This window comes from Mus musculus, chromosome 4 (genome assembly GCF_000001635.26).
Source record: "Mus musculus strain C57BL/6J chromosome 4, GRCm38.p6 C57BL/6J".
Taxonomy (NCBI): Eukaryota; Metazoa; Chordata; class Mammalia; order Rodentia; family Muridae; genus Mus; species Mus musculus.
The window spans coordinates 9,566,264-9,582,282 of NC_000070.6; the positions used below are offsets into that span (position 1 = coordinate 9,566,264).

Sequence of the window (16,019 nt, forward strand, 5' to 3'; positions counted from 1 at the left end):
ACTGGAGGAGAAGCAGTTCACTGGGTGTATTAGTTATCTTTCCTGCTGCTGTAAGAGAACAGTCTGACAAAGGCAGTTTAGGTAAGAAAAGGCTCAACGTTCAAGGGTACAGACCATCATGGCAGAAAAGTCAAGGCAGTGGGAGCTTGACCCAACCAGCCATGTTGGCCTTTCAGCCTGGAGAAGGAGAGCACTGAAGGGTCTGTGCTCAGCCAGTTTCTTCCTTATGCTGTCTAGGACCGAAGCCCAGAGACTGGTCCCACACTGCTTTAAGGTGGACCTTCCCACTTCAGTTAACTTAATCAATGTACGCCCCACGGACATGCCCACATGTTAACTTGCTCTAAGTAACCCCTCATAACTGTGCATAGAAGTTTGTCCCCTACATGATTTCAGATTCTGCCAAGTTGACAGTCGTCCCTAGCATCACAGTAGGTAGGCCACTGAAGTGTCTGTTCTTATGAAGACACCCACTTGGCATGCTTTGTCTTCCTAAATATCTGTGTGCCATTTCTATGAAGAGGATGCTACTGAGAGCGGACAGCAGCGAGGTGCTGTCTAGGAATTGCCTCCCACAAGCAGTTCATAGGAGAGCTGAAACCAGTTCTCTGAAGACATGGCAGGAGTGGGCTGTCAGATATGAGAGAGGCAGGTCCCTAAGGTTGGTGAAGCCTTCCAGGGCCATTTTTTCGCTGAGGAGCAGCCTGCACTGGTCCCGAGAAGCAAAAGAAAGCCCCTGAAACTGAGAACTCTGAGCAACCCGAGAGTTAGAGATGGGCAGCTAGAGAAAGTCCAAGGCCAGAGCATGGTAGCAAGAACACTTTAGTCCATGAGTGAGATGCTATTCCTGCCCCAGCCCTCTCTCCTCCACACGAGTGTGTGCTTTTAGGAAGTCCCCCATTGTTCTTATACAGAGGAAGAACATGAGAGGTGAGAGTGTGGTGGTGGTAGCTCCTTGTAGATATAGAAAAATATCTGGAAATCCATAGCTCAACACTGGGGTGAGCCTTGCTGTCCCACACACCCTAGCTCTAGTTTTACCCTTGCCTTCCATCCATACAGTCCTGTGTGTACTGCACAAGTCCATCTCTCAAGGGCTGTAAGTCCTAAAGGGGTCATCTCAGGGAGTGTGGGACCTGGCGTCTCTGGAGCTGCAGACAGGACAATGCAGCAGCTTTTGGTGCCTATTTTAGCACCTTCAATTTCATTGGCAGCAGAGGCCCAGTCTGGGCTCCACATCCACAGCTGCTTGGGGAGAGTGGGAGAGGCAAGGATCAGAAGTTCAAGACCAGCCTGATCTATAAAAACCCTATCTCAAAAAAAAAAAATCAAAATTAAGTAAAATCGTAGCTGAGGTCACTGCCAACCAAACAATGCTTGTAAGTAAAGCTTACCCGTTAGGAGGGAGAACAGGAGTAGCCATGATTCAAAGAAATGGTAAACATATCCTCTTCTGAAAAAGGTGGTAAGGGAATTGTGGGGAGAGGGAAAAGTCTTTCTGTTTTTCCCCATAGCCTTGAAAACTAACACACTTCCTGAGGACTATCCAGTAATACTAAACATTAGGTAACCACACTTGGAAAACCTAACTATACAAACTGATTTAATAGTTAAGGGCTCAAGACAACATTCCACAAAAATTGCATCAATTGCCTGAGAAATCAAATGCTAACAGATATGAATACAATCTTCAAAACCTGTCTTTTGGGGAGAACATCAACCATCAACATTATACAGGAATCCAAAGGACTAAGGTCTCCTGTGACATAATGCCAGTTCAGATAGTCTCATGTCTCAGCTGTTCATGAGGAGGGTGGCAGATGGGTGGCTGCACTGGGTAGCTAGACTTTAACAACAGACTCAACAGTAGTCTCACCCCAATCCACTTTCCAGCTCGCCTCCAACCTGTAGTCTCTCTGGTTTCCTGCAGGAGTTGCACCATGCTAAGAGCTAATTTTAATGTTTGCCTCCTTATTAAGGTCATAGAGTCCTTGAATCTTCAGCAAGTTTCTTTGGCTTCTTAGCATCTCTTCCATTGGACACAGTCTTCAAAGATGCTTTCCTGGATATTAGTCCCTATTCTTGTACAAAAGGTTTGCTTCCTGATTGCATTTCTCTCTCAGATTCTAAATCTCTTTTCTTTCTCTATTCCTCAACATTGAAATAAAATTCTCCTACCCCCAAGAAGTATAATTAGGATATCGGAATTGGGATACTGGCAGATATCATATGGTCATGAGGTTGAATGGGCCACTAGTTATAGACCGTACGCTAGTAAAGGCCTGTGGTACATCTGCAGAGTGATCTTTAAACAACAAAAGCATCCCTGCTCTGCCCACTGCTTCCCACACCTGGAGTCTCATGTTTCCCACCAACTGTTATTATTGAAGCACAGACCTCAAGAGCAGCTAAAACCTCTGTAGCAATAAGCAGGATTTTAAAAGAACAGCATCTCCAGTGAGGATGCATTTAAAGAGGCAGGTGGACACCACGGCCATGGCCACCAGGTGCCAGGGCACAAGCTTCCTCCTCTTACCCTCAACTTCCAGTTTGAAAGTTGGTGTGATGGTGGCAGGTGCCACACTGAGACGTCTCAGCAAGCACTCCTTCCTGGTTAGTAGTCTGTTCCTTGCATTATTTTTTTCCCAAGATGGAAATGTCCCATGTCATGTAATAGTAGTAATCACATACAGGATTAAAAGACCAATCAGTCAGGAAAGTGCCATTCTTCCCATAACGCCTTTGTAGGAGTGGAGATTAAAGCTGTGGCCATCTTGCACAAAAGTTGAAGAAAATCCATCAAAGGCAATCCTAGCGTCATGCACACCAAGTACATAAAGCTACCTTAAAGCCAATGGCCACAGCAAACATGATAGCCAGCTGCGTCTCTCTGCTGGCCTTGTGATCCATAGGATGGTTTTCTCTTTAGTTCATGGTTGTAGTTGTTCCACAAAGCATCTTCAGGTCCTTGCACTGGGAAGTGAGCTAACTACAGATGTGTTTATTCGTTTGTTTGTTTGTTTGTTGACTTGAAATGTGCTCTTCATCATGTTTCTCCACGTTTCCCCCACTGAAATGAGCATCCTTTTAACTTCTGAGGATGAAGGATCAAGAAATTCTGGACTTCTTTTGCATTAGCAATTCACTCCCTTTAGCTCTTTGACAGACTTTCTCTCTGACCAGTCCATGATCCCCTGGTCCTACACGCAGAGTTCATGTTCCTTCTGCTCCAGTCTGTTCTCCAGCTGTGAGAACGAGCTCTCATTCTCACCTGTATGTCCCGCAGCTTTCGTTTATTCGGCACAATGCTGGGTTCCAGCATGCAGGAGTTCTCTATGCGGGTCTGCTGTTAGAATTCTCAGAAAGTCAAAGGCAATCCTTTAACATCCCTGCAAGGGTGCTATTCCTCAGAGTAATGATATGGAGTCTGCCTTCTCTCATTTTTTCCAGAAGCATTATTTTAAGTTACAAGCTCTAAATGAAGGTTAGAGACAGATCAACAGGTAATGTACTTGCTATACAAGGATGAGGGCACGAGTTCCCATCCCCAGAACCACAAAAATGCCAGACTTTGTAGCATAATGCATGTATGTTCACTATGTACTTGCACACACACACACACACACACACACACACACACACACACACACACACGGGTGTTTGAGTGCCCGGGTGCAGTAGGTTGAGATAGGGATTAACACACACAACTCATAACAAGCAGCCTAGTGACCATATACCTAATTTCTCAATACCGGCCATTCTGTTTACTTTTTTCAGGTGTGCCAACAACGTTTCCATAATGATTTGATATTCTAGCTAGTTCAAAGTCTTCAAGTGTAGCATTTTGATTGCCATCCAGGAAAACACTGGCTCCCTTCAGATCCTGAAGCAGCACCATATAACAACCAGTACTTGATCTGTGACAGCATCAACTAAGGTGCCACCCAAAGGACAAATTCTTCACTTATGTATTGTCCAAATTGTTCCCCCTCTGTAATGACTCTAGCTTTCCTTCACAATATTCCATTAAAATGCACAGGGTTGTATGTATGGATCAATAGGCTCATCATGATAATGGACAACGGTTTGGATGCTGCAGTTCATGAACCAAAGGCACTTCTAATACAAACATCTGTTTCTCATTGCGCATCACAGACCATAGGTTCATGCTAACCTATTATCTTTGCCATGGATATCTTGACACTGGCCAAAGGGGTGCAGTCCAATACTCTAGCAAAGGGCAGCCTCGTCGTCTCCCTGGGTCACACATCTTGCTAAAGCTCAATTACCTATACTGCATTGAGATTGCCCCATTGCCAAAAACAACAGCCACTGGTCAACCAACATTCAAGCTTAACTAACTAGTACCTAACATCTACTGCTTAACTACCAACTATCAATGTCCAACAGCCATCAGTGAATAGGCAAAACCAAGCCCTGGCCCTAGCCAACCATGACGTTCCAAGCATACACTTAACTTGTCATTGGAGCCTTAGCTCTTAAATGTTTATGTAGAATATAAATAAGTATTTGTTGATAAAATGATTAAAACGACAAAACAAAAGACCCAGTGCCATTTTCTTTCAATTTATGGCACAAAATAAAATTTTCTGTTATTCTTGAATTAAGATATGACTTTTTTCTCTATATATTTTTAAAGGCTGCTTATTAGACAATTTCATATGTTCTCTTTACTCTGTATCACATTTGCCTTTCTATTTGTTTCATTAAAGACAGAACAAATGAAGCATGAGCAAGTCACTATTCTATATCCCAAAACACTTGACTATGTATTTCAATAAAGTCCAGTGAGTGTAATTTAAGAAAATTATTTCCAGTCACATGATTCAATTTTCCTAAGTGCTGAATTCTTCACATTCAAACCTCATTACAGAATACCAAGATTTGGGTTCCTATGAATCATTTTGATGTCACTGAACAATAGTCATTGTATCAGTATGTCAGGCTAAGCATCCCTTATGGATGGAGATAGTAGTGTAGGCAATACTGATCAACACTAACTATGCCTGTGGGTGACAGACATCCACTCCAAGGAGAAACTAAGGTGGTGAGATACAACTACCAAAGCTCATTCACTATTTGCATTGTCTCAGAAAACCCCAACTACTTTGATGAGAGCCATAGCATGTTCGAACAGAATGTTGCATGGCACACTTCTTGGATATGATTCTCCTTCCTCCAAGAACTTGAAGCATATGCCGATGACTCCTTGGAGGTGCCTACGTTGGATCCCAGATGTATATTTGCAACTACTAAGAGGTTTAAGATGAACCCAAAGTCTTTCTGTGTCAGTCTCACAAGCAGCAACTCCCAGAAATGAGGAGTATAAACCCACCAGGTGCCTGGAATACTAGTCAAATCCACCCCTCCCACGGACAACAAGAACCACCTACTGTAATGTTGCTTATGTACATACAGCCTGAGAGCAGGCATATTTATCTAATAAAAACCTGAAGCAGCTAGTTCTCTAGGTAGATGAGGTTGATTACTATGGACACTCATTTTGGTTATCTCTGGAATCGTGTGTGTATACACATGTGTTGACCTAGTAATGAGGCGGAGTGGGCAATAGATACGAAGTCTGAGATGCCATCCTCTCCCTACGGCAGACATCAGAGAGTGTATAGGTAGAACTAATGCTGTAATCCAGAGTACAGTCACATGGATCACTCGACTTGCGAGTTCTGCATATCTAAGATTCAGTCACAGAATACCTTCCAATATGGAAAGGTAATATTGGTTCTTCGTCTTTGAGACCTGAAGTACAGGAAAAAAAAAAAAAAACCTGACTTTGAAATGTAGGGTGACAAGTTGGGCACTATCTACAAATCATGGCTTCCATAATCTTGCCTCCTGATACCCGATCACAAAGGTGTCTGCGTGCAAAACAAGTAGAGAGTGAGCAATCACAGTTTTCCCAGCCATAGCGACCGACAGTACAGAATCCCAGGCCATTCTGCTCCTTTGCACCTTTCACTGAAAGAGATATGAAAGGACAGAGGGGCACGGGTCTTCACTCTTGCTAAGAGTAGCTATAATAAAGCTGACTCGCTGCATATTACTCTCGGTAAATCTACAAGATGCAGTCAAGATAAATGAGAAGAAGGGGTACAGTGTTTCTTAGATTCCTGTTGAGTGTCCCAGAACTTCGGAAGCTAATTGACCAATAACATCCTTAAAACTAGGCAGCTGCACAGACAATTCACTCAGTAGCTAGAACATTTTTTTTTTGCAGTATATGTGTGGTTTCTATATATAGACACATGCAAATGCACATGTGCACATGCATGTGAAAGCTTGAGGTCAGAACTGGGTGTATTCCACAGTCTGTCTTCACCTTAGTTTTTGAGGCAGTCTCGCAATGAACCTACAGCACACTGACTTGAGTATACCAGAGCCAGAGATCCATACATCTCTACCTGCACTAGTGCCAGAGGCATTAACACATGTCATTGTGTCAGGCTTTTACACTGGTGCTAGGGATCCAAACTCAGGTCCTTTACTGATGCTGCCATCTCCCCAGGCCCAACAGTACACACCAACTGGGCAGAATAGCTGCCTGATATCCTTGTAGATAATAAGGATACGACAAAGAAGAAAAACATAACAATTTCTATCCCCACATTACTCTCTTACATGGGATCCATAGTACTCCAATGGACCCACAACACTAAATCCTAGAGCCATCGCACTGGGTTAAAGTGACTTGAAAAGCCACACACAAAGAACACACACATATCAATCAGGTGGGTACTGGTTATGAAGGGGTCTCTCCACCCCTAGAGAAAAACTATACACAGGATTTTACATCCTCAATACAAGTAGAAGGTGCTAATCCCATATGGGCATGCCGTGGGCCACAATATCAGGTCCCCTTAGGTTCCTCAGGCACTCGGAAGGCAAGTATGACTGGACTAATGCCAGAAACTAGGACACCATCTTTCTCAAGCAGCACCTAGGATGGAATGGTAAGAGGCCTAATTTCTACCCAAATCTACCAGGCCCCAGAGTGAAAGTCCCTTTCTCAACAAGCTGAGTTCTGAGGCTCCAGTTAGGAGTGGGGGAAATGTAAGAATATTTCAGCTATATTCATTTTAGTGCTTAATGAGTTTCCTAGGAGATCCAACTCACCTTATAGCCGTCTGCTATCGTATTCTCTGTCCTGTGCATCGCTAAGGACCCTATATGGACCTTTCTATCCCAAAAAGAAAAGAGCTTGGTGAGCACTTACTGTTCGCTGGACACTACTCTCAGCACTGTGCGGGTTACCCCCATTAACTCCCTTATCAGCTCTGAGGACAGGGTGCTGAGGCATAAAGTAGGTAAGGAATCCCATTCAGGGTAAAAAACGAGAATGATCAACTTCAGAGTCCATATTCTCACATTATGACTTTATTCATATAATAATGAACATTCCAGTAGTAAGGATGATAACCTTGGGTCCCCCTGAAAGCTGATAACCCTGACACTTAAGTGTTTACATTCTCTTGTCCAACAATGGTGTCATGCAATCCTCATCTGTCCTGATAATTTTCTTGTTTCCTCTGTTACATTATTTCATCACCATGAAGAAATATTAAATGGAATGAAATCTTGATCTTTACAGTTTTTTTCTGCAATCATGACAGGGAGCCACTCATGGACTGGAATATTCTATATCCTGCCATATTTCGTGTGTGTGTGTGTGTGTGTGTGTGTGTGTGTGTGTGTGTGTGTGAATAATGTCCCTATCAAGGAGATCTGTTAAACCCAGCAGTCAAAACTGAACTTGCTCCAGGCCCACCCGCTCACTCAAGAGCCTCACCGCAGGCACTTGTTCATTCTGAAACACTGGACCAAGTCTGTCTCTTCCTGAGCTCCTAGGCTGCCCATCTGTAAGTCCCACCCTTCATCATGGCTTCTGTCTTTACTCACACTGCCTCAGATCAAGCTGAAACACAGCACCAACACCTTTGCCTTGACAGTTCCCTACCTGGTCTCCTGTTCACGCAATGGCTTCCCCTCACCATGTCTACCTTCCACCTGCTACCTGCATGCTTACTCTGGAACCAAGCCACAGGCTAGGAGGCATTCCCAGCCCTCTGGTTCTAAGTTTATTATATAGAAGCAGGGATAATATCCAGCCACATAGAAAAGCTTGACTTCCTAAGCTATGCAAAGCAGGAGCAGAATGGGTTAGGCTCACTTAGAGATGCTCTGTCGCTTAAAAGGCAGATCTACTTTATGGTTTCTTGTGAACATTACAAGGGAAAACCACCTTTCTCAAGCCCAAGGAGTACGGTCCTTACTTATCTGACATGGTAAAGAATTACCTGTTGGGAAACAAAGACTGGAAATGGGAAGAACAAAGATCCAGCCATACGACCCTGACAAGTGTTCCCTAGTGAGGTTTGTAAGATCATGGCCTGGTGGTCACCAGAGTTAAGAGTACACAGCCTCCCAGTGCAGGGCAAACGCCTATCCAGGACAAAAGCAAGAACAGCCATGGTACTTGAACTCTGTTTTCTGGCAATGTAGCACAGTAGGACGTGTACAAACAAACTTGCCCCACTTCATGGAACCTAGATTAAAAACAGAGTGTGACATTGTTCCCCCTTGTAGTCCCAGATACTTGCAAGGCTAACACAGGAAGTTACAAGTTCAAAACTAGCCTGGGCTATACAGAAATTTTGAGACTAGCCTACACAACCTAAAAGAGTCCTTGTCTCAAGTAACTAAAGGACTTGAAATGAATGTGTGTGTGTGTGTGTGTGTGTGTGTGTGTGTGTGTGTGTGTGTGTGTGTGCTATGAAGTAGAACAGTTGCAGGGTCCTGGTCTTGACTCTTAGTACTGCAGGCAAAAAATTCATAGGTTAAGAAAAGAGGATGAAGGTGTGCATTTCTTTATGATTTTGGACAATAAGTTTGTGGTAATTTTAAATAACATATGCTAATTATATCATGTAAAGTTTTAAAATAGTTCAAAATAATGACAATCTAGAGAAGAATTCATCTCCATTTTATTGCTCTTAAGCAACATTGCACAAAAGACATATTTTCAGACAACCCACCCCTGTTGCATAGCATGGCACATATTTGTAGAGACAAGGCTCATTAATTAATTCACATATTATTTTTTATCAAAGTATCTGAAGTTGGCCACAATGAACCCTCACTTCCCAGAGTTTTGAAACAGATTACATACAGAAGTTCAGAGAAACTGATTTCAGCCATTTACCAGTAATATGTCACTTCTAAGTCACACTAAAAAAATATGGCTTTATAAAAAGTAGTGTTCTACAACTTGCAATATGAAGAGCTTTAATATAATTCAGTTTAGGCCCTATAGCATACATATCACAGCTTTAAAAATTATTGCTTATTGACTTAACTGAGGTGCCAGCAGGTGGACATCAGTGCACTGTGGTCACAATGTTCAATCATAAAACTTACTCTGATTTTATCCTTGAGAAAGGGGAAAAAAATCACTTTACCTTAAAACAGTGTTACCATAATCAAGAGCTGCCCCTGGCCCACAAAAGAAATAGCCTTATGACGTTGTTTAAATGGCCGGTGGCTCTCCTCAAACCACATGTCAGCTAGCTGTCTTCTTTGCTAACAAATCAAATTTTCATCACAACACTATTTCTTAGCCACAAACCACACTAATAATATAATAAAAACACCAGTGTATAAAGGAAGAGGCTCATCCCTTGGACCCAGCAGCAAACTCTGGGCTTAGTGACTGTTTCTCATACACCCTGAATTCCCTCAACCTGAGGGGATCATGGACTTCCCCCTAGTGAGAGCCCTGAGCAGACAACAGGGCTAAGCGAGTGGTACTCATTTAGACCAATGCAGGGCAGCCCTTAAGCTATAGGACAGTAATCTACAGCGCTGTCAGGATGTAAATAGATACTGACCAGACTATAGTTGTTATATAATTGATTTAGCTGAAGCATGAGGTCGTGTATGTATTGCAGACTACTGTTTACCCTGTGTCCCCACAAGGAGTTTAATTTTCTCCTTACTTTGAAAAGCATATTACTGATCATTTGTATCATGAACCAAAATATTAAGTTTTCAAATAAAACATCTAAACACTACCAAAAAAAAAAAAATCAAAGCCAGTGCTATAACATGTCCACATGAAGCTAATGTGAACAATCTTGATAAGAATATCAGTACAGATATGCACAACCCCTACCCTCTCAGCATACCAGGGCCTCGCTTACAGAAGTCACAGTGCTAATTAATACAAGGTGCCCACAATGGCTTCAAGTCCCCATTAACAGTGCCCATAAACATCAGTTCAACACAGTTAATTCCAATTACTAATAACATATTAAAATCCTGTCAGGTCAGTTTTTGCTACATTATCAATGTAATTACCAAGTCTTCTCTGAAAAATACACATAAACATAGAAAAACTAAAACTGTACCACAAGTAAAAAAGAAACCCAACTGAGCCACAGATGCTCTCAAATAAGGACAAACAGGAATGCAAAGTAACATGTGATTTCAAAAGAAAAAAAAAAAAAGATTCACTAAAATGCCACTGTAATTCACTCTAAACATCTTTAGTGTTCATTCCCAAAGATCTTGATTTGCCAGTAACTACATCACAAGATCTATCACAGCCATCTTTTGGAGCGTATTAGTCTGGTCCTCCTGTGGTAGTGGGGGCAGTCTTTTTGAAGCTTTAAGTATCTGTAAAAATAAGGGGAAATCTAAATTAAAGGACCAGTCAGACAGCCCAGGAAACTGCTTCATTTTCATACTACTAAACACACACAAACAAAACAAACCACACACACACATACACACACAAACAAAACAAACCACACACACCAGCTGAAGGAAATGTTTGTGTCTCTTTTTAAGGCTAATGTGGAAAGAGAATAGTTTAACAACCCAGAAACCTCTGGCCCTTGCTTGACAAAGCTGTTGTCTGAGGTCTGGGACTCTTGCGACTATCTCATAACACCAAATGGAGGAATCTCAGGGAAGGGAAACATGAGCATTAAAGTGCTTTCTCCTACCAATGACTTTAAAGACATACAAAGCAGAGTTGGTATTTGAAAAACAAGAACATGAAGAATTTTCAAAGATATTTATGTGGTATCTAATATGCAGGCTAGAGAGTTGGCTCAGGGTTTAAGAGTCCTTGCTTTTCCTCCAGGGACACACGTGTTTAGTTCCCAGCACCCATGTAGGGCAGCGCACAACCTCCTGCAATTCCAGCTCCAGGGGATCTGCTGCCCTCTTCTGGCCTCCCCAGGCATCTGCACATATACACAGAAATATTTTTTAATCATTAAAAAAACAAAAGAGAGAGTAACTTTATGTTAATCTTCAGTACTGTTGACAAGTGTAATGTATTTTAAAGCATGCAAAATCCATTAGTATCCAACTTTAGATACATATCTTTGCTCCATATTTTAGTGTGTGGTTTGTTTCATTAAATAATGCTGGGTCCATATACAACACTGGGTAAGAAAGAGGGTGGCTACTTCTAATGGCCCAGGCAAATGCTGATACAGCTTCTAAAGACAGAGTGCCGTTGATGCTTGGGGATGCTTCCTATAAACCCATGTGTCCGAAATTTAATATAAAGTCATGTATGCTGTGGTTTTCAGAGACAGGCCACTGTAGAAGAGGTCAGCAGGTCAGGGACCTCTGACAGAATTGGTGTCATTTGAAAACAAGGAGAGAGAGCCACACTCTAAGGCTTTCCTAGACTTACACATGATCTCTTCCACTCTGACAGGAAGTAGTGAAAGAGTCATCACCAGAGGCCATGCACATGCTGATACCATGTGCATGGACATTCTGCAGGACTGTGAGCTAAATGCATGCTCTTTAAAAAATTAGTAAGATATTTTATGACTATGCCATTATCTGTGCTGGTTGGGTTTTGTCAACTTGACAGGAACCTAGAAATAGATTGGGAGAAGGAATCTTAATTGAAAAATCCGTCCAAAAGCTTGGCCTGTAGGCACATACGTCTTGAAAGTGGGAAGGCCCAGCCTACGGTGGCCAGTGCCATCCCTGGGCATGTGGGCCTGCAGTGAAGAAGAAAACGGACAGAGCAAGCCATGGGAATCAAGCCAGCAGGCAGCACTCATTATCTGCTTCTGTCTCTAGTTCCCATCTTGTCTTCCCTTGATGATGGACTGTAATGGGTAAAGTGAAATAAACCCGTTTCCTCTCCAAGTTGCTTTTGGTCAGAATGGTTTATCACAGCACCAGAAGTGCTACTACTCACCATCCACCCATCTAACTATCTATTAATCCATGAATTATCTATCTCTATTTAGCCAAAACAAAACCCAAACCACTGTAAGCAAGAACTCTTATTATTCATTTAGAGCACCTAAAAAGTATATGTGTACCTTTATATATCCAACAAAACTCAGTGTTTAATAAACACTGAAAAACACATACAAGAATAGAGCTGCCTCCTCTATAGTAGCCAAAAAAGTAGAAATGATTATTATATCTGTCAAACTCAAAATGATAAAAACATTATATGCTCATAGAAAACACCAAAGAAAACACATGGTGGGACTCATGGCTCTAGCTGCATATGTAGCAGAGGATGACCTAGTCAGTTATCAATGGGAGGAGAGGTCCTTGGTCCTGTGAAGGTTCTATGCCCCAGTACAGGGAATGCCAGGACCAAGAAGCAGGAGTGGGTGGGTTCGTGAGCAAGGGGGGGAAGGGGTAATAGGATAGGGGATTTTTGGAGGGGAAACTAGGAAAGAGGATAACATTTGAAATGTAAATAAAGAAAATATCTAATAAAAAAATTTTAAAGAATAAACAAAACTAAATATCAAGAAAAAAAGATTAAATTACTAGACTTTAAAACGAAGTAATTGAAGCTCACAGATGTTATACTAAACAGAAACCAATCACAAAAAACATCTCTCTCTCTCTCTCTCTCTCTTCTCCCCTCCCTCCCCATTTGTGTGTGTGTGTGTGTGTGTGTGTGTGTGAGAGATTATATTAAATTCAAAAGAAGACAAAACCAGTCTAGATGTTGTAGGTCAGAACACCAGTTTTCAAGATTGCTGACAAGAAATAGAGTTTGGAGGTACAAGAGGTTTTCTGGAATACGGTCTGTTTACTTGTAAAATCTCAACATTTTAGCACTTCTCAGTATGCACATTATACTTCAATAGGAACATTTAAAAACATCAACTTGACTGCATGCTATAATTTAGAATTTAACAACTAGCTAGACTTTGAGAAAATTATATTTGAATTATACTGAGACAATAGGAAGTTGATCAGAGTTTACAGAATATACTCATTAAGTAATAGTAAGGGGTCTTCAGAGAAGGCTTAGCAGTTACAAGTGCTTGTTGTTCCTGCAGAGGAGCCAAGCTTGGTTTCCAGCAGTGACGCTGGCTCACAAAGGCCCGGAACTCTGACTCTAGGAGATCTGCTGCTCTCTTGTGACCTCCCTGGCATCCACACATACTTGCACACTCTCCTACTTATGCACACAGACATACAAACAATTAAAAATAAAATAAATCTTTTAAAACACCCTAAAACTGCCAATGCAATCTCCACAACTTAAGTATGAGCTTGCACAGACTCAAAGCTGCCACTCACATGTGCTTCACTAAGGTGCACATATGCTCCCTCGCACACAAGCACACAAAGCTACTTTCTGTCCCTGCTGCCTTCATCCCCCCGTCCTATGCATCCATCGAGTCCTTCACCCCAGAACCACCCTGTACCATCCCAATGGCTCGTTTATTGCTACCGCTAGCTTCTGTAACGTTGACGCCTTCCTTGCAGTCACTGCACTGGCCCGGCCTCACCATTTCAGACTGAGTTGAACTCTTGGTTATTGCTACCTCTAGCTTCTGTAACGTTGATGCCTTCCTTGCAGTCACTGCACCGGCCTGGCCTCACCATTTCACACTGAGTTGGACTCACTTTTCCCTAACACATCTCCACTTTCTTCGGCACGACCCTTTTCAACTCTGAACTTGATCCCATAAATTGTCTATCTGAAAAAAAAAAAATGTAGTGGCCTTTTGGCTATTCTGGGCTCCAAGTATAAATTTTCAAAGACCATATAAAAGACACTGTCAGGTGCCTGTCTGCTTTTCTGCTTTCCACCGTGTCTTCTGATATCCTGGGGACACACTGTCTTAGCCTTTGTCAGGCAGCACTTGCCTCTACCTCCACACCACCTGCCAATGCACAATGACCAGTTGGGGGCGAACCCTCTCTGTGTATAGTCCTTTGGAAGTTAAGAAAATTACCCACCCCCACTGAGAGCCATCTTTCACACCACTCAGAAGTTAATGCTATCACGTTTGTTTGATCACACCATACTCCTATTAGATTCTAGCCCCGGCCAGGCCAAGGATGACTGACCAGTGCACAGCTGTGTCATAGTAATTATTCAACATATGATTTGTGAATGAATGACCAATAACAATGATAACAAAAACTATGAAGTGATTTTTTTAAACACTGCCTACTATGAACATGAAATCAAACTCTTCTACAGCTGCCAGAGTTTAATGTGCTGGGAAGGCTGGCTGGATGTAACTGAGAAGAACTCTGTCTACTGCTGGACTATTCCACAGTGGGCTGAGACAAGAGCATAATCCCCAGTTGTAGGCAACCAAGAGTAGAAGAATCCCTCAGAAAACACAGCGCCCCCATAGCTCTCTTCTGAGTGCAGTGATTCTCAGAATATACGGGATGTGCTTTTACTCTTTCGTGCGCACTTTGAGACAGAAACTTTATGGGTCACTTAATTCACAAAACCTTAAGTATTGTTTGGCAAAAATGTTACCCTAAGGAACTTTATAAATGACCCCTTCACAAGCCATTCTTTTGGTGCTAGGTGGATATGTGGGTCCACGTTCTGAAGTGACTAGGAATATGCCGGATGACTTCAAATAAAAATACGAGTTTAACGAGAAAGGTTAAAAGTTGTGGAAAAAAGTAAATATTTTAATAAATCAATTAAAAATATCTGGCACTCAAAATCTACTATCAGAGGGATAATTTCTTAAGACCGATTTTCATACACTACAAAGCACCAACACATTTACAAAGGAAGAGAAAGTTAACGTTATTAAGACAACTTTGCTTTATGCCACAATCATGAGCCAGTCTTTCACATCCCCAGTCTAAATGACAAAGGAAGACTGAGAAAGGCATGTAGAAACAAAGTTCGTCTAGTTTATCACACTCAAAAAGCTCGAGACACTGCCATCAGCTCCATGACCTTCATTTATTTGAAATGTGCTAGAAGACATGGGGACTGTAGGTTCTAGAATCACCGTGTGATGGTCAATTGCACGTCTACTAGTCACCTCCACAGCCTGGGGAAGGCCACTGCCTTGCCATACCCCGGCATCCTCCCATGTGAAATGGACACACCAGCAAATCTAGCTTCTTCAGTGTTGTTAGCTATTATGTTAGTCCATGAAATGTCCTAAAAATCCACCAATCTAATGCATGATGAGTGGTTTCCTACCTCGTGACTGTTTCTATAGCAGTAAAGTCTCATGGGATTAACACGATGCGTCACCATGAACGTTAGTAAGCAGGACTGCGTAACCTAGTCTTGGAATGACCAAGGAAGGAAAACACAACATTCTGCAGAAGGCCTCCAACTCAGTTTTCCCGAGACAGATTCTAGTGTGGGGTCAGGCCTGATGGCTGGCTACGTTGCCACAGTTCCTTCCATCAGACAAGCAACACTTTGGCAAAAGCAATCAACTGACAGAACCAAGATATCATTAATATAGGTTGATTATTTCCCTGTACAGTTACACAATACAAACTGTAATAGGAAGTAATACTAAGTACCAGGTACAGGAGATGAGAAAGCCCAGTGTAAAGGCTCAGCATGGTCACTGTTGACTCTGAGCCTTACACTTTCTCGTAGCAGAGTCTGATCACAGCCATGCAGAGGGTCTAGGGAGCTTTTAGGAAACCCACGTACAGAACTTGATTAGTTCATTCAGTGCTCC

General features: G+C 42.2%; 1 protein-coding gene and 1 pseudogene across 13 annotated transcripts in view; both read right to left on the reverse strand.

The window, feature by feature from the left end:
* Positions 1-16,019, reverse strand: part of Asph (aspartate-beta-hydroxylase) — a 220,260-nt gene that overhangs the window by 117,179 nt on the left and 87,062 nt on the right. For 9 of the 13 annotated variants that reach the window (NM_001177851.1, NM_001177850.1, XM_017320342.1 and 6 more), the window contains one exon: positions 8,999-10,710. The exons of 3 other annotated variants lie outside the window; for them this stretch is intronic. In NM_001177851.1, the coding sequence (NP_001171322.1) occupies positions 10,703-10,710 (8 nt within the window). In that variant the 3' untranslated portion in view covers positions 8,999-10,702. Of the gene's footprint in view, positions 1-8,998; positions 10,711-16,019 lie in introns of those variants that run through there. One more of the 13 variants, XM_017320344.2, reaches the window with a different exon arrangement.
* On the reverse strand, positions 3,700-4,230 carry Gm19130 (predicted gene, 19130; annotated as a pseudogene).